At 35.5% G+C, this 19418-nt stretch overlaps 2 protein-coding genes across 2 annotated transcripts; both read left to right on the forward strand.

Moving 5' to 3' along the window:
* The first annotated feature begins 3632 nt into the window (after positions 1-3632).
* On the forward strand, positions 3633-7320 carry LOC147388391 (Haloacid dehalogenase-like hydrolase (HAD) superfamily protein). The gene is made up of 7 exons (XM_086419120.1): positions 3633-3939; positions 4414-4968; positions 5111-5208; positions 5371-5395; positions 6071-6191; positions 6284-6418; positions 6844-7320. Exons 2-7 carry the CDS (start codon positions 4446-4448, stop codon positions 7046-7048), a joined length of 1107 nt encoding a protein of 368 aa, XP_086275246.1. The 5' UTR covers positions 3633-3939; positions 4414-4445; the 3' UTR covers positions 7049-7320.
* A 6303-nt stretch (positions 7321-13623) lies between these two features.
* On the forward strand, positions 13624-17699 carry LOC147388392 (pectinesterase/pectinesterase inhibitor PPE8B-like). The gene is made up of 3 exons (XM_086418156.1): positions 13624-14042; positions 14786-15361; positions 16771-17699. Exons 1-3 carry the CDS (start codon positions 13655-13657, stop codon positions 17472-17474), a joined length of 1668 nt encoding a protein of 555 aa, XP_086274282.1. The 5' UTR covers positions 13624-13654; the 3' UTR covers positions 17475-17699.
* Positions 17700-19418: the final 1719 nt, after the last annotated feature.

Below are 19418 nucleotides of genomic sequence, written 5' to 3' on the forward strand. Positions count from 1 at the left end.
TATTTGAGCATATATGCCAATCCATAATGGAAATGAAAAGGCAAAAACTACCCACTATACACTCCAAAATTCACCAGTGAATAAGCATATGACTCTTGTGATTACCAAAAAAATAATGAAAAAGAAGGAAAATGCAAGCTAATATATCCACACCTCTGCAAATTGTAGTGGCTATTGCAAGATAACAAGCAGTCTCGTCTAATGTCACTCTACTAAAAACATTTATAAAAATTGTCTACAAAACAAAGTTGTAAAAGAAAGTTGATGCAAGTCAAACTTTTCACACTGATGGAAAATAACCTACATTCCCTCAACTTCAACCAGAAATTAGAGCTATTATGTCCGAAAAAAGAAAGAAAATTCCACACAACAAAGTTCATCCCGATAAACATCAATTCTAATAGGCTTAAAAGTCCAAAAGGAGCCCGACTCTAATATGATGTTGGGTTTCTCCCTATTAGAAAATATTAAGTTGAGCCCAAGATCTGAGTTTGGTCATGATGATTGAACCATCAAGAAGAACACATAGAGTTCAGTTTTGTCATCCTCACATAATCGTCAATGATTTATAACAGTATTTTCTAAACATTTAAATTCACTTATAAGAGTTTGTCCTTTTCCTACTCATTTAATCATTAAATTGTTATCCGATAGATACCTGAGAATCGAATAAAATAAAGATTAATCAAAGATTGTGTTGAACACAATGTCCTTAAGACAATTTTGTTGGTGCCCACGGATCAATGAATAATTGTCTCCCAAGATACAATGATCACACTTGCAGAGACAACACTTCAATCTACATATCTAGCGAATCAAACGCTAAGTTTGTACTACTAAGAAATGCGGACAAGAAATCAGAATGTAAGCAAGATAAAACAGCAGAGAAGAGAAAATTTTTGAATGAAAAAATTAAGGTAGAAATTAACTATTTATATAATAGTAAGAGACATGATGTCTTTTGAAAATAGAAGGTTCTAAGAGATATAATGTCTCTTGGAAAAGGAAAGGTATATCTTAAAAGACAACCAAAAATCAAAGGAGATGTTCTAACTGGACGAATAGGCACCCATGGAAAGCAAAAGGTGTCCTCACTGGACGGTGATAGGAATTAAGGGGTGTGTCCTTGGATTTTAACAACTCCATCCAACATCGTAGATTGTGTTTATGATTAGGACAGAACCCCTATTTTGTATAATAGATATGCAACTACTGTTATAGGCTAAAATGAGCTTAATGACACTTGTTAGTTTGTCTGAGAAAACACAAAGAAAGTTGATTTTATCTGGTGAAGCTTGATTCATACATCAAAAAATGATTGTATGAAGATCTTTGTTTTGATGTCAACCCTTGAATTTTCACTATTGGGTAAATGTAGCTCAACACAATTTTTATTTGGGAGTTATTTTGTAATAATTTTTAATCCAGGGGTTTATTATGTACCTTTATATAACTGAGGGAGCTCTTTGTAATCTCTTAAAGTTGGGGGAGTTATTTGTAACTTAGGCGGTCTTTCTTTATTAATAAGAGAGAACGCCTGCAGGAGAGTTTAGTTGTTCTTTAAAACAAAGAAGAGAAAATAGGGAGATTGGAGTATAAAAACATGAAATAAGAAGAGAATGAGTTGAGAGAAAACTCCAATTGATGGAGAAAGTTTAAAATCTGTAGATCTTTTTCACTTTCTAATTTGTTAATAAAATTCTTAGTTTCTTGCATTCTTCTTCCTATTTTTATATTTTCAATTACAATTAGATGAGATTGATGAGAATTCCCAGCAAAAACAACATCGAAAATGAGACACATAATAAGAAAAAAAAAAACAAGAATCAAATCATCGAGTTCAACAATTATGATTGTCAAGTCAACAATAAAATTGTGAAATTTGATTATAACTACTGGAATCAGTTACTGACTAATTCATTAAATTAACATTGTCGAGTTTGAACATTATAATTGTCGAAAAATTAATCATTGACGAGTTCAATTATTGAACTCAAGGTTGATCAAATATATGATGTTAGAGATTCGCTAATAAATGTGATCTATAATTAAAAATTGTTGATTTCGACAATAACATTGCGACCAAAACATTCTGTTTTGGGTTGATTTCCACATTGATTGTGGTTTAAGAAATCTTTTTTGTAGATTTTTCTTTTCTTACTAACATAGTATAATTTTGTTAAAGAAATGGATGCAACCCTATTATATTATTATCAATGTATTTCATCACAAAAGGAAGGTAGTGTTGGAAAATATTATAGGTAACAATATCAGTTAAGATATTCTACATTAGGAAGTATTAATAAATTAAAATATTTATAATAAATTAGTTTCTTTATCTTAGTTGATGTAATATCCCTATAAATATATTATTAGAATTCATGTAATATTCATCCAAGAATTCTCAATAAAATCAATTTTCTACAAATTTTAAGTTGTACTAAAAGTCATTTTGCTCAAATGAATTACCACATCAACAATTCAACACCAAAACACTCTAAGGGTATGTTTGATTGCATGGAAAGTCATTTTCCATGGAATTTGAAATCCATGGAAAATTAGTAGTGGAAAATAGGTAGGGTTGGAAAATCAAATTCCATTGTTTGATTTCACTTGGATAAAATCATGGAAAAAATATGAGAAAAAAGAAGAAGAGGAGAAGGAAAAAAGAAGAAGAGGAGAGGAGGGGGAGAGGAAGAAGAAGATGTCAAGGAAGAGGAAAGGGGGAGGATGTGGCGGCGATGGTGGCGACAGTGGCGGTGACGGTAACGGCGGCGACGGCGACGGTAGCGGTGGTGACAACGGAGGTAAGTGAGGAAGATGGGGGGAAAACGTGGTGGTGGTGGTGGTGCCAAAGGAGGTGAGTGATGAAGAAGAAGAAGAAGAAGAAGAGAGAGAGAGAGAGAGAGAAGGTGGTCGGAGACGGAGCCGACGGTGACGGTGACGGCGACGGAGATGACGACGGCGGCGACGGAGATGACGACGGCGGCGACGGAGATGACGACGGCGGCTGCGGCGACGACGAGGTTAGTGTAATGGTGGTGGTGGTGGTAGGGAACAATTGAGGATGGAAAATATGGGTAGATTTCATTTTCCCACCCATATGGGTGGGAAAGTGAAATCCATGATTTAGAGGACTTTTGGAATGGGATGGAAAATGAATTTCCATTTCCATGTGCAATCAAACACTTGAAAAATGTCATTTTCCATGGAAATTGATTTTCCACCCTATTTTCCATGTGCAATCAAACATACCTTAAGTTTCTTCGAAAAACTCTAATAAAAAAATAAACAACTCAAAAAATAATTTATTTTGAACTAGAGCCAAGGTTTTGAAAATAAATGGTTATTGAATTTCACATAACTCCCAAACTTAAAATTGAATTTCAACGGTGAAAAATAAATTTTTTGAAATTTTTTTTTTTTTAAGTTTATAGAATTTTAACAGCTACAACTTCGAATTGAAATAAAAGAAAGTTGTTATTGCCACACCAACTTTTAATAATGCCACATCAATTCCTATGCAAATCATCAAAGAATTGAACACAGTTGATGTGGCGTTAGTAAAAAGTGGTGTGACAATATTAACTCTCAAAAATAAAAAATCGAAAATAATGCCAAAATTTTCTTATTGCCAATGAAAACCCCCGGAAAATAGCGGACGACATTATTATGTAGGAGTATATACAAACGAGAAAGACGAGATTCATCCAGAGAGAGGGAAATCTAGACGACTTCCACGGACCTCTCTGTGCATATTCCTATCTCACCCCATCAACCTTATAAATTTCGTTGAAAGAAATAACGAAATTTCATTGACGATAAAGTCAGTCAGTCTCACGACACATTGATTTTATCCCTAATATTCCAATTTCATTCGCATTCGGATTCGGATTCGGATTCTTCTCCGCCGCCTATGCTGTAGATATGCTCTTGGGGGTAATTATTAAATCTCTTTATTTTTAATTTAAAATCAAGATCGATTTGCAACATTCCATGTCTTTAGGGTTTCTCCTCTTGAGGCTGAACTTTCCTACTCATATAAATTGATAATTGTTTCAGTTAGTTATTCGTGATTACTGACTTTTAGAGAGTCCATTTCGTTTCTGAATCTGTGCATGTATTTCATATTAGATTTATTTTATTTTATTTTTAATTTAAAATCAAGATCGATTTGCAACATTCCATGTCTTTAGGGTTTCTCCTCTTGAGGCTGAACTTTCCTACTCATATAAATTGATAATTGTTTCAGTTAGTTATTCGTGATTACTGACTTTTAGAGAGTCCATTTCGTTTCTGAATCTGTGCATGTATTTCATATTAGATTTCTTCTGAAATTTGAAGCTTTTATAGATTGATAATTGTCTAGTACTTACTCTATGGATTAAAAAAAAGAAATTTTTTTTTTTTTAGAGGGTTTAAGCCGGAATGAATGTGAGGTCGTTATGATAAAGAGGCAAAGTTTGCGTTTACTTTCTCGTCAAATTGCTGATAAAGATTCCCATACCATCACCATTTTGATCAATTTGGGTGCGATGACTTTGGTTAACAAGGATCTCTTCTCCACGGGTTTCCGGCAGTTTAGTCAAGCGAGTCCACCAAATGAGGCTCCATCTCAACTTCTGTTGGGAAATATATCAGTTGATCATCGGAATATTCTGAGAAGAAATGCCAATAACAGATTGAGTTTGCGAGGTTGCTCCTCTGACCACTGCGATGGCCTTCTTCGTAGTAGAAGTAGTAGTAGTAGTAGTTATAATAGTAGAAGAGTTGATGATGGATTTCAAAAGGCTAGTGCATTGGCTCCTTATTCTCAGATGGTTCGTGATTCCGATACTCATCTTGAAGATCGTGAATTTAACCCTAGGTTGACAAATGGTCGTGGGGCATTTGAACGTGGAAGCCCTCTTGGATTTCCAGACCATCCAATGCCTGATAAACTTGTTGTTGCTGTCGATGTGGATGAGGGTATCTTATCTGTCTTCTACCCTTTTTAGTTTCCTACTGCACTAGTTACATTTGGTTGGTAAATGCTACAGGTTTTATTTGTTTCCATTCAATATTTTCTTTATTGATGTGTACGTTAGTTTGCTTCTTTTGTGCTTCACAGTTCTTGGAAGCTTCATTTCATCTCTGAACAAATTTATTGCCGATCGTTACTCTTTGAATCACTTGGTTTCAGAGTACCATGTGTATGAATTTTTCAAGGTATTTGGTGATATATAGCCTTCTGTGTTTATAGGAATTAACAGACGGTTGCTTGCTTTTACAGATGCTTTTTGGTTGTTGTCCCTTAAATCACTTTAGTGAATAGGTTCATACATCTCTGTACTTCTATCTAATTTGAAGCATCTTCTGTTTATGTAACAGATATGGAACTGTACTCGCGATGAAGGTGCTAATCTTTTTTTATTTTATATTATATACGTTGACTCATTTCAGCCAAGCAAATTTCTGCTGTTCTATAATGTGGATTCAAGGTTTAAAAATTCAGAACTTGAAACTTGAGGAAGGTTCAATGCATTGACTGTTACTTTGGTTTGGATTAGATAAAAGTTTTCCATTTTAGAAAGTTCTTAGTCTAGCCAATTTCTTGAGTCTTCTTAATTAAGTTTTATCAAGTTTGAGCATTAGATAAAGCTTTTTAAAAAGCTGTATGCGATGGTTAGACGACAATTTATCCTGAAGACTTGCACTCCCAACTGTGTCTGTGAAACACCTGTCCCTGGAACCATTGTCTCATGGGTCCATTTTTAAAACTAAAGTGGAGCATGTTTCGACACCAAACAAAATCTGTGAATGAGAAATGACCTCCTTGTCCACTACAGTATTGGAAAGTAGTGAAGACATCGTATTGCTCCACTCCCTGTAGAAATTGAGATACCTGCTTTAACTCAGCTAGATTTTTTATTCTGTAAACTCTACTTGATCATGTTTGTGAACCTCAAATGGGAGATATTCCCATAATGGAGAATAGTTGCTTAAGGTAGACTCACATATTTACTGCAACAACTGCTATGAAACCATTATCAATGGAATTGGTTCAAAGCATCCTTCTTTTGTGTGGCAGCCAATTTCCGTGTTCACGAGTTCTTTAAAACTTCTTACTTCAAGACCGGAATACATCCTATCCCGGGTGCTCATCGAGCTCTTCATAAGCTATCTGCCTTTTGTGATCTATCTGTTGTGACGTAAGTGTTCTTATGCAGTTCCAAGAAATGTTTTTATTTCCATAGCTAGATCACAGAAAATTGATTTTATGTTAAATTGTTTACTTCGTAAGGTCTCGGCAGAATGCAATCAAAGACCACACGATTGAGTGGATTGAGAAGCACTATCCAGGATTGTTTCAGGAGATTCACTTTGGCAATCACTTTGCTTTGGATGGAAAGGCTCGACCTAAATCAGATATTTGCAGGTATGGCCATACTCTTTTAGCTTTGCAATAATGGTAAACTATAGTGCGTATCTAAACATCTTCCCATCTTTTTTTTAATCCCAAATTGTTTTAGAACCCTAAGCCTAAAACTATTTTTGAAAGCAGAAAAGAAGGTTACCAATTCCACTTTTCTTATAGGAGTAGGTTACCAATTAAACTTATTTCGGTGCTTGTAGAAAAATGTACTCATATTTTAGTATTATTATTGTAGTTTTCCACTTGGGACTGGTAGGATTGCCACCTTAGACACCTTGTATCCTATGTCTGAGTTGCACTTCCACATGGAATCATGCGGCTTATACAGACCATCAAATCAATGGTCCTAGCCTGTGATATCAACTACCTAATAGGAATCGTGTGGACCGAATAAAAACAGATTTTGCTTAATAATTTGGATCTGGCAGGTCTTTAGGAGCACAGGTTTTGATCGACGACAATCCACAATATGCTACCGAATGTGCAGATGTTGGGATCAGGGTTCTACTTTTTGACTATGAAAATTCCTATCCTTGGTGCAAGACAGGCTCTGCTACACTCCACCCTTTGGTGACCAAAGTCCATAACTGGGAAGAAGTAGAGCAGCAACTAGTTTCATGGATTATGTCATAGATAAGATCCCCCTCAACCCATAAATTTAGGGCTACTAAACACCGCCAGTTCTCCAAGATCCTGTTAACCGGTTCTGCAAGTAAGATGAAGCTGAGAATTGAACTTTGGATGCCTTGGTTGGAGACCAAACAGGATTTTGGGTTAGAAGTTAGTGGTAGGAGATGGTTTTTGTCAAATGCACCAAATTTGAGATTATAAATTGGTGATGTGAAACCCATATGGAATTAATTCCAAATCATTCTTTTGTTTAATTCAAAGGGCTATTTTTTGAAGATTTCCTGTCCAAAATGAGAATGTTTTTGGGTCCGGGATAATTAGTTAGTTTATCAGCTGTAATTAGGATAGTCCCCTCAACCACCTTTCTCATTAACAAATTTATATATTACTGTCAAAAACACATTTTATACCATGCTTTACTACAGTGTGTTATGGATCGACTTGGATGATGACTTAAAATTGGACTTACTCCGTGAAGAATTTTGAAGCTCAACTCAAAGTAGACACTATAAGTTTATGAAATAAGCTGATGATTCAGTTTGGGTTGATTTGTTAACTATTTAACTGTAAAATCATGGTAGTTGTCTGACTTGTAGCAACTTTCCATAAGCTACAGAGACCAAACCAACAAAAATTTTGACCACCAAAGTAATCATGTACGTTTCCCATAAGTTGTCAAAGCAAGCTTTGTGATCTAGATTTCCGGATCGGCTTCCATTGCTGCTCTATCTATTTACCAAGCATACAAGGGGCCCACAGGCTATGCTTGCTTGCTTGCAACGAGAGAAGTATTTAAAGACTTGGTCTTTCTAAGGATTTCCAACACGATTTGAAGGCTTGTTTTATACATCTTTTTCTCTTCTCCAAATGTCCTCTTTTCATCTACATTGAGAATAAATTTGAAAAGCTCAGATTTTCACTTGGTTGCCTTTTTTCTCGCTTCACTGATCCAAACCACAATAACTTATGGTTTTCTCTATGATTTTTATTTTAAAGCAACATTTTTTGTTGTGTTAACCCTAAAATGAAAGGGAAGACCCCTTTGCTTTGGATCGAACAGAGCAATGAGTTCTCGTTGGATCAACGTTGAAATCTCTTAAAATATGGGGGGGAGAAAAAATTGGAAAATAATTTAACTCATTCGAATTAGGATTACCAAGCATTACTTGAATGCAAATTGCGTTCAAAGCAAGTTTCTTCCTCTGAACTGGAAACCACAACAATCGATTTCTCAGAGCAAATCTTTATTCAGAGAAAACCATTGGAGTTGGAAAGTCAGAATCATCAAAAAACCATTAGAAATCAAAAGTAAGGTTTTAAAAAAATAAAATAAAAAAACACAGATGTAAATCCTTGTGTTTTTACTGTGAGTAAATTTTAGGTATGTAAATGTGGTATAAGGGGGGATGTGGGTAAGGGGCCATTTAAAAAATGCTTTGTAAATTGCTCCTGAGTTCTATTGGAGGAGGCCAGCCGTGCTGCTGACGTCTTGGTCAAATCAAATGTTAGTTCCTTTGGTTTGGTATTTTTCTAAGATCCTCTTAGTATTCCTCCTGAGCTTTCTTCTATTCTTCATAACTGAACTTTCTTCTATTCTTCATAAAAGGCTATCTTGTAACTACGAAGCCATGGAATCCCATCTTTGTTTGGAGGATCACCCCCATGAAAAATCTCAAGTCTCCGTTATCGAACGGCTGTATATCATATGAAATCAGCCGTGGCGGTGTGCCACAGAATTTTAATCAACCATTCCAAAGTAGTCCCCTTTGTCAAATTTCATAATTGGACATTAGCTTTAAGAGGAGGGATGTTCCGTAGTATCTTTCCCTCAGTTTTATCAATCTGAGGCGTGGGTCCCATGTACACCCCCCAACCCTTGTTATCAATCTCCTGTTTAATTTTTGAAAAATTCACAATTTTTCCAATGAAATTATTATTCTCTATATTATTGAATAATTTTGAATAATTCAAGTATTTTAAGTTAAAAAAGAATAAAACACATTTTTTTACTATTTTTTATAAAATTCGATCGAAAAAAATACTACTTTAACTCGATGTATGTTGCAAAGTGTAAACTTATAAATTGTGACGTGCAACACAAGTCGACTTTGAAACGGTCATGTTTCAAAATTTTAGAGGAATCCACATTTTTAAGTAACAAATGTCCCTTTTATCTTTAAACAAAACAATGGCATGGTCCTTTACATTTATTTGAGATTACACCTTAATTTTTTAAATTGATGATTTGTCCCTTGACTTAGGTCTTCTTTTATAAATCAATGGAACAATAACCTCAATGCCCTCATTATCACCATCATCATTATTACTATCACCTTCACTGTTAACGTCGCTATCATATTATCGAATTTTTGAAATAAGACACGTATGACATATTTTTCATTTATCGAATTTTTACAAATCAAAACCGAATAGAACTTAATATTTTTCACATATCGAATTGATAACAAGGCCCCCAACAACATAAATCTAAGTTTCTTTTTTATTTTTAGGAAGGGGGGTCTTGGTAACATGTGCCTTGAGGGCACACATTAAAGTGTAATAAATACACTTAGGAAATTGGAAATGTCTCTTTCCTTTAAAACGTTCCTGATGGGCGCATGGTCGTGACTGGCTTTCATACCCACCGATTGAATACATTTTGAAATGTCTCTTTGCTTTAAAAAATAATCTTTTGATGTGCCCAATTCAAATGCATTGGCAATATACTTCCAAATCAACAATGGTCAAAATTGTGCTTATAAAAAGACACTTGAAAAAAAGAAAAAAAAGTAATAGTAAACAAATTGGAGTAACATTGTGTAAAACAGGCCAGGAGTAACGCTAGAAGTTTTGTTTTTTCAAGTAGATAGTAAGGGAGTGGGTCCCATTGGAAGTGGCCTACAGTTCCTATATTGATTAACGAAGAGTCTAGCCCTAGGTAATGGTAACGGGGAGAGCTGGTCAAAAGAAGGGAGGGGGTGATTTAATGCACATAAATTTCTCCCTACCAAAACAATAACTGTTACATTTTCAATACATGTGATGCCATGTCATGCCATTGATTCATCAGCTTACCAGATAAGTTTTGTCATAACAAATCTTTATTTTTAACTTAATAGATATAGAAATATTGTTAATCGTTAATAATGAACAAAGATGCATGTATTCAAGGGATTTGAACCTATAAGACAAGACAACAATCTTGACAAGTCTTACGACTTAATTAAGTAAAACTTCTTTTAACAGCAAATCTTCATTAGTACACGTTGGCTTTTGCTCAACTATTTTTAATTTGTGAAATTTTAAATTAGTTAATTAAAGTTGGTAAATCTATGATTTTCAAGTCTTCAACACTTCTCACCTTTTACCTTGTGTATCAAAAAGAAAAAAAAGAAGGAAAGTTCTGAAAATATTCGTGCATGTTCTCATCATCCTTTTGACTTGTACATACATAGGCCCACGTCCCACACCGAATCATACTCCAAAAGATTCAGGCAGCTGTAAACGCGTTAGAGGATGTGTCTCTACTTTAAAAATAGGGTTTTGTTAACATGTGCCTAAGGGCACACGTTAAGATGCATCCATTACACTTGGGAAATAAGCATCCGTGGATATTTTTTAAGAAAAATAAATATATTTAAGTGTATTTATTTTTATAGAAAAATAAATTTCAAAAGTGTATTGAATGCATCTTAATGTGCCCTTAGGGCACATGTTACCAAAACCGACATGTCGTCATGTTTGAGTAGTTCTTTAGCAATGGAATACGTGTTTTGTTCCACTTGTCAAATAACTGTATTTAATATGTAACCACAGTTATGTTAGTTATGATGCACCCATATATAATAGATGGGATGAATGATGATGATCATCAAGTTCAATACATTGAAGTTGGTGTGTAGTGGTGATTTTAATCTTCAAATCACATACATCTCAAGATAGATCCTCGGTTGAGTAGATGAACTTTCACTCCCTCCCCACTTGCTATCTCCTTCTTAGGACACCATCGTGGTATTTGTAGAGGTAAATTTTGGTTTATCCAACCTCCACTCGTTCTTTCCAAGTTTGAATGTAGAGTTGTTGGTCCCTACAAGACCTCCAATGCTCAAGTCAAACAATAGTTCAACAAAAAGATTTATAGAATGAATGCTTGGTTGGAATTGCATACCTTTTGTGATTGGTCCATGAATGCTTGGTTGGAATTGCATACCTATTGTGATTGGTCCATGCCTATTTACAGACTGAATCGTGACATCCTCTACTCTTGATTTTCACCTTTCATCTTAGCCTTGATTTTAGCATCAGTTCTATCTTTTTAGTCTTGTTCAGTTCCATAAGATATCTTCTCTTCCAATTATGTTTTACAATTCTTGAGGGATTTCAATTTTGAATTTATATTTCTAAAATATTTGATCTTCAATCTTACTATTTTTTATGTCAGACTTTTCACCATCCAACCCTCCCTACAACACCTTATGTCGTCAAATCATAAGGTAGAACAAAGGGTTTTCGATATAATACTAACCATCTTTTCTTTATTTATTCTCTTTCTTTAATTTGACTGTTTTTTTTTTCACCACACCAACTTTGCTCATTCACTGAGATTTTCTTTATGATATTAAAAATCTTTCATTATGTATTTCTGATGTCTTGTTAAAGATTACATCTATACATCTTTTTTTTATTATTGAAAATCTTATGATACTAAACGGTATTGGTTGTCTTCTGGGACCCATCCAAGATGGAACCCCTAACGAAGCCACACAAGCATGTGCAATACCCATGATCTAATATCTTAGTCAATATTTCACTACAATGTTTGTTGAGACAATACTGGATAATGATATCATCCTCAATTTTCTAGGTGGGCCACATAAGTTTATACCCCACGCATTGACATGACGTAAAGTCCACTCTTTCCCTCTCCCCCCTCCCTCTCTATTTGAGTTTCAAGATTAATAGCCTCAACATTTCTGTTGAAGGTAATGTTCTAGTCATGAATCTAGAAGACCAATCCAATGGATTGGATCCCATGCTTGTCAAATCAGTCCTCATGAATATTGTTAGTTCGGACAAGTAGACAATTTTTTTTCCCTACAATGCACATCATATTGTACAGGGAAGAATTTAGATTGAATCTTAACCATGCTCATGGCTTGATCTGAGAAAGGTTTGAAAACTAAGATCCCGTTTCGTAGTCTTGTAAATACGACCAGACTTCGAAGATCAAGTACTTCTCCTCCGTCTCCTCTCTCTCTCTCTCTCTCTCACAAATATCTCTTTCTTTCTCTAAAACTTCATTAATGGAAATCAAAGCAACAATTTCTCCAAACTCTAACTGTAATCCAAATCAATCTTCTTTCTATAAAGAGTGAAGCTTAAACCCATCAAAATACAGATGCCCATGTTTAGATAATCACTCTTGCAATCAGGGGCGAAGCTAGTAAGGAGCTAATGGGGGCAATTGCCCTCATAGAACTTTCAGACACCCTTATAATTTCATCTAAGTACATGCCCCATTTGTCCTCACTCCCTCACCTCTCTCTCCATTTGCCTCCACACCCTCACCTCCCTCCCTCCAATTGTTGCCCCCCTCCCTAAATTTTTTGTTGGTGACATTGCCTGTTTGTTGGGCTTTCTCATATACTAATTAGAAATGACCTAAATATCATTTTTTTCAACTTCTAACTAAAAACCTCTGAATTTCTCCTTAAAATCATTCATCTCCAAGTTCTTCAACTATACAGCTAACCATAATTTGCCCCCACTACAAGAAACTGGCTCCGTCCCTGCTTGCAACCTTCCTTATGTCAAATCTCACAAACAACCCACTTCATGTACGAGCAAGAAACCTTGAATTCAATTTGTCTCTCTCTAAATTTGATGAAATCTCTTCATCTCTCATAGGGTTTTCAATGGATACTTATCGATTCGAATACGTATATATCCAAATCTAAAAAAAAAAATGACTAATATCCAATTCAAATTTGAATCTGACGAATATTTGATATAAAGTGAGAGAGTATTTGATGGATATCACAATGGTGTTGGTGCCCAGTTTAATAATGATGAAAGTTTCACCGTTGGAGGCATAGCTTGAGATTGTAAGAGCCAACTCATATTTTACCCCTACAATCATCATACTTCAACTTTGTCAATTAGACCAATGCACCTCAATTGAGTGATCATAAATGGAGTTGATTTTCATTTGGTAGGTCGATTGGCTGAACCAAAAGATGTACTGGCTGGGCCTCATATTTACCTTAAATTAGATCCCCATCACACTGATTGGGTCAATTAATTTTTTTGGTGGGGTGACTTGGAACCACATTTAGGCTTTAGCAAATAATAGTGAAACCGTCTGCTTTGCTCTGCTTTACTTGCTCGATTTTGCTTAGCTTTGGTAATTTCTTTATGGTTATATTATTGAATCTTGATGGTAGCGGGGCAAAAGAATTTAAAGAAAGAAGATGGATACACGTAGGTGGCACGCAATACTAAGATACCCCATGTGTCTTTACCAAAAATATTAGTCTGCTTTAAATTCCCTCACCTGCCCACTGCTCCGGCCCTTCAATTCCACCACCATTTAAATTTTCCTTTAATTAAATGAAATTAAATAAATACCCACCTCTCTCTTCACTACAATTCATCATCTTCTTTCTTTCTTTCTTTCTAATGGCTTCCTCTATCTCTATCAACATCATCTTTCTATTGTTTCTTTTCTTCTCTTTCTCCACAGCAAATATTCATCATGTTGTTCACTCGGCCGACATTGATCTCCACGCTGAGTGCTTAAAGGTTCCCTCTTCTGTTTTCTTATCATCTGTTAAGTCGACAATTGAACAAGTGAGGAAGGTTACATCTGTTGTCTCCAAGTTTGTTAATGTATTCGACGATTTTCGATTATCAAATGCCATTAACGACTGTCTTGACTTACTCGATTTCTCCGTAGACGAGTTGAGTTTAACTGTATCAGCCACACAAACTCCCAATGGTATTGTTTTTATAACCTCCTTCCTCCTTCCTCACTTGTTGATGAACTATATATATATATTCCAATAAGATTTTTATTTTTATTTTTATTTTTTATTAGTAGTATTTCATTCAAGAACAGACAGCACCAGGCCAGTCGAGGTGACCAGCCTACTAAAACAAAATACATCGAATCCCATCCCAATTATACATAAAATTCTCCAAGAAAATTCCCATAAACTCCTTATAGGCTTTAGACCAACACAAAATAAGACCCAAGATGGATATAATCTTATCTAAACTGTCTCTCTGTTTCCCCTAAAAAATACACCTATGTTTCAATAAGATCACACTACAAACCTTATTAATTAATTAATTAGCTATATATGGATATTAAAATTATAACTAAAATCCCATAATAACTATGAAAATATATATATATATGATCCATCATACTAAATAGTGCTTGGAGACTTATTGACTAAACATGATGTGCATGGTTCCATATTGGTGACTTGATATTATTTTCTTAATGTTCGGGTCAGATTCGGTAGGGGTAGGGACAACTTGGGTTGTAATGTAGATGTTGCCCTTTTGTTACTTAGCAATTAACTTATCATATGTGGCTCCACTCTAGAAAATTAGAATTGGGTATTATTTATTGTAACTTAAAAAAAAAAAAATTGTACACATCAATCACAAGTACATATATTATCAGTTTGATCTATCAATGATGTTGGTTTGATTGATTGATCGATCGGGCAGGTAAGGATAACAGCACAGGCAATCCAAGATCCGACCTAAAGGCTTGGTTGAGTGCTGCCCTTGGAAATCAAGACACATGCATTGATGGATTTGAAGGTACCAATGGTTTCGTTAAGGATGTGGTTGCAAGTGGTGTCCAACAAGTAACCTCCCTAGTGGCTGAGGTTCTTGGCATGGTAGCAAGTGGTACTAATAACCAACTTTTTGTTCCTCCAACTGATGATTTGCCTCCAATCCCTAGGGGCACTAAAAAAACCTTTCCGTCATGGGTAACACCTAGAGAGCGAGGGCTACTGCAAGATAATTCGACAAATAGGGTAACGGCCGCAGACGTGGTCGTGGCTGCTGATGGGTCTGGGAATTACACCAGTGTTATGGACGCAGTACTGGCAGCTCCTAATCAAAGTATGAGACGGTACGTGATATACGTGAAGAGAGGTATTTATAAGGAGAATGTGGAGATCAAGAAGAAGAAATGGAATCTGATGATTGTGGGAGACGGGATGGACATTACTGTTATTAAGGGTAATCGGAGCTTTGTTGACGGTTGGACCACGTTTAGGTCAGCTACATTTGGTGAGTGCTAGATATATAATAAGAGCCGTGATAAATCGATGTGGCAAAACGTAGCAAAGGCACAGAACTATAGATCTTTTTCTTTGGGATACACAAGGAAAAAGATCAATGGTTCTATGTCCTTGCCACATCAGCCACATATGTTTTCCTGCTTCCATTTATCATTAGTCATATAATAACCTTCCTTTTCTTATTTTGCCTTCAATCATAAGGTTTGAATAGACACCTAAACAATGGGACTTTCCGAACTGATGCTTTTCCATACGTACAAATTTAATGGACCCCAAGATAGGCACCAATGATTAGAAAAGTCACCTAAAATGTTCAAATCTAATAATTATAAATCACCAATATTCTAAGTTGAGTGTGTAGGAGGCCATAGTGAGGAAAGCAAAACTAGAGTCCCAATTTGATGGGAAGGCTTTGGATCCCTATGTAAGCCTGAAAAACTAAATTTTCGGTATTAATTTCTTAGCAATTTCAACACTGGAGAGCTTGTTTTGAGGCTTTTAGATATTACTAAGACAAAACTAAGAAAATAAATAAACAAATAATCTTAGGGTGAAAAATCAAAAGATGTTGGTTTTGGTTAAGAGGCCATTTTGATTTGATCAACGGGTTGGGGCGGGGTGATGATGGACAATGATTCAAGGAATATCATTCAGAACGTGTGTGTAAAGTAAAACCTTAAAAAAAAGAGTCATGCTGGAATGACACAAACGGAGACACAGGGTGACACAATGACGTGGTGTCGTGCACATTACCGTAGATGCTTTTCCGCAAGATACGAGTAAAAAGCATCTACAGTTATGCGTGTGCCACCAAATCATTTGTATTTCCGTTTGTGTCATTCCAAACATTTTCCTAAAAAAATTAGTGAAATTTAATCTTAGTTAAGGTAGTGAAGTATTGAAATTGCTAAGAATTTAATACCAAGAAGTTAGGTGTGCCACATCATTAAAACAGTTAAATTTAGGAGTTTAGTGACCTTCCATTTTTAATAACTTGATTTGACAAAAAAAAAAAAAAAAAAGATATTTTTTGAGATTTGGTTTTGCTTCAAATCTGGTCTAAAGCATGATTAGAAGAGGACTGGGCTGTTACTTTTTTCATATGTGATGTTTTATACACTACAGGACAAGTAAATGAAAACAACACCTGTTGTTCCAAAACAATCCGTCCCCTTTACTTGGACTAATTGAAACCAATTGAATGGTACAGCTTAACAGCATCATTTTGTTTATTTTCATTTACTTGGACTAATTGAAATCCTCAGATAATTGTCTTGAAATTCAACTAAGTCAAACTTTAAGTAGCATGTCGTACACAACTCGATCAAAGTAGTGTGAGACATGCATTGAGATAAAAATTACTAATTCCAATCAATAATGGAAATGTCATTGCTGCAGCTGTTGCTGGACAGGGATTCATAGCTCGAGACCTAACGTTTGAGAACACAGCAGGACCTGAGAAGCACCAGGCAGTGGCACTCCGATCTGACTCCGACCTCTCTGTCTTCTTCCGATGTGGTATACGTGGTTACCAAGACACTTTGTATGCTCACTCTCTCCGTCAATTCTATAGAGAATGTCAAATCACTGGAACTGTTGATTTCATATTTGGTAATGGTGCCGTGGTTTTCCAAAATTGCCAAATACTTGCCAGGAAGCCCCTCCCTAACCAAAAGAACACCATAACTGCCCAAGGCCGCAAATACCCAGACCAAAACACAGGTTTCTCCTTCCAATTCTCCAACATTTCGGCTGATTCAGACCTGCTTGCTTCGATGAACTCAACCAAAACCCTCACATATCTCGGTCGGCCTTGGAAGCAATATTCGAAAACGGTGTTCATGCAAACGTACATGAGTAATGTTATAAAGGCAGAGGGGTGGCTGGAGTGGGATGGAAATTTTGCTTTGGATACACTTTATTATGGGGAATACATGAATTATGGTCCAGGGGCGGGTCTCAGTAGTAGAGTTAAGTGGCCAGGATTCCATGCAATAAATGACTCGGCTTTGGCTAGTAATTTTACAGTGAGTCAATTCATTGATGGAAATTTGTGGTTGCCCTCAACTGGTGTCAAATTCACGGCGGGCTTGGTGTTCTAAGACCACCCATGTACAGTACAGTACAATACAATTGTCTTCTTTTTAGTACTTAATTACATTTCTCATCCTGTGTATTATTTTGAAAGGTTTGGAAGGAGGTGCATGGTCCATTTCTATTTGGCAAAAGGAACATGTTTATTTTACACCTTAATTAATCAAGGTCGTTGGGCTTGTTGGGTTGTAGAAGAATATATGATACATATATACTATGTTAGACGATGATCATGAATCCTCGCATTGTTTTTTTTTTTAATTTTTTTTTTTAATGTTAGAGAGATTTCCCACCAGTCCACAAAGGAAAACAAGAAAAAAGAATTACAACCTCTTATCGGAGTAGTCACTATATAACAGTTGTTGATTTCTCAGGTCATGTCTTTCAGTGTCCAATCTGCTAGAAAGTCTTCCAACAAGCACATAACATATTATTATCTAGATAATTAATTAGTTTCTATACTTTTGGATTAGATTAAATTGAGTCTTACTTTGAAATGGACAACCCCCGCTTCAGAAATTGTGAAGGAACTGTTGAGGAAAAATCTAGAGTACTTGACTCTAAATGCACAAATATTGGATATAAACAAGTAAACAATTTACTTGTACTATACCCTCAATAAAAATATCACTCACAAGTTGAAGAAGAAAATAACACTCTATTAAGGAAAACACACTTTTACAAACACTCACACTTTTTACAACCTCTCAAGACTTCTTACTCACAAGTTATTTCTCACAACTTGTTTCTTACTACTTGATTCTAACTACTTGATTACAAAATGAGAGGACTTACCCCTATTTATACTAGTGGCACCTCCTTAACTAATGGTTAGGATTGTGCAACACATTCTTAATCTAGTGGTTATAATTTTGTCATCTAGAACTTTCTAAAAATATCTATTAGTCTAGAGTTTTCTACCAAAATATCTATAATTCTAGAATCTTCTATTTTTCTCTTATCTAAAGACATCTAGAGTTTTCTCTAGGAAGATTCTAGAAATTGGGCTATAAATAACTATTGGGCTTGGACAATAAATGTGGGCTTTTCCAATTTGGGCTGGTGTTGAATTTTAACACTCCCCCTCAACACCAGCTCTCACTCTATGCACCATGCAGAGTTGACGACGAAATTTTTTGAACTTTGCCAGTACTTGATTCTTTTGTGAGTTTTGCCATCTGACTATACGTTTCATCATATTGTTGAGAAAACCCTCGAGCCACCAATCTAGCTTTGTACCTCTCGATCGATCCATCTGGATGACGTTTTATCTTGTAAACCCATTTACAGGATATGGGTTTCACATCTTTTGGCTTTGGCACCAGATCCCAGGTCTGATTTTGCTTTAACACTGTGACTTCTTCTTCCATAGCTTTGATCCACTCAGAGTTTTGTGATGCTTCTTCAAATGTCTCGGGTTCTTTAGCAGTTGCTTCTTCAGCAATGGCTGCATTGGCATATTTGGGATTTGGTTTGCGAATTCTGTTTGACCTTCTCAGTTGTGATTGTGGAGTTGATACTTATGGGCCTGATTGATTCAGCTGCTTGAATCTGCTGTTAGCTTCTGCTGTCAGAATTTGCTGTTAGAATCTGCTGTCAGAATCTGAAACATTGAAAAGCTTGCTTGATAGAGCTTTCTAAAAGTGTTGTGCTGTCAGAATCTGCTGTCAGAATCTGATAATTATTGCTTGATACAGCTTCAAGAATTTGCTGTATTAGGGTAAAATGACCAAAATACCCTTAATGTTGATAATGCACCCAGAATACATTAAAAATTACCAGAATACCCCTATAATTATATAATTACACTAAATATATATAAATATAATAAAATTATATAAAAATTAAAATAATTATTATTTTAATTTTAAAATGTCTACAAAAATTAACAGGGCATTTCTAGGCTGCGCAATATGCGAAGAATTTGGTAACCACATAGATTACATTGCAAA

Source organism: Akebia trifoliata, chromosome 12 (assembly GCF_017979445.1).
Source record: "Akebia trifoliata isolate Shusen 1 chromosome 12, ASM1797944v1, whole genome shotgun sequence".
In the NCBI taxonomy this organism is placed as follows: Eukaryota; Viridiplantae; Streptophyta; class Magnoliopsida; order Ranunculales; family Lardizabalaceae; genus Akebia; species Akebia trifoliata.

Coding starts and splice junctions, on each gene's coding strand:
- LOC147388391 (XM_086419120.1), top strand. CDS start 4,446: ATGATAAAGAGGCAAAGTTTGCGTTTACTTTCTCGTCAAATTGCTGAT. Junction 4,969..5,110: donor TGCTGTCGATGTGGATGAGG/GTATCTTATCTG, acceptor TGTGCTTCACAG/TTCTTGGAAGCTTCATTTCA. Junction 5,209..5,370: donor ATGTGTATGAATTTTTCAAG/GTATTTGGTGAT, acceptor TTTATGTAACAG/ATATGGAACTGTACTCGCGA.
- LOC147388392 (XM_086418156.1), top strand. CDS start 13,655: ATGAAATTAAATAAATACCCACCTCTCTCTTCACTACAATTCATCATC. Junction 14,043..14,785: donor AGCCACACAAACTCCCAATG/GTATTGTTTTTA, acceptor TCGATCGGGCAG/GTAAGGATAACAGCACAGGC. Junction 15,362..16,770: donor GTTTAGGTCAGCTACATTTG/GTGAGTGCTAGA, acceptor TCATTGCTGCAG/CTGTTGCTGGACAGGGATTC.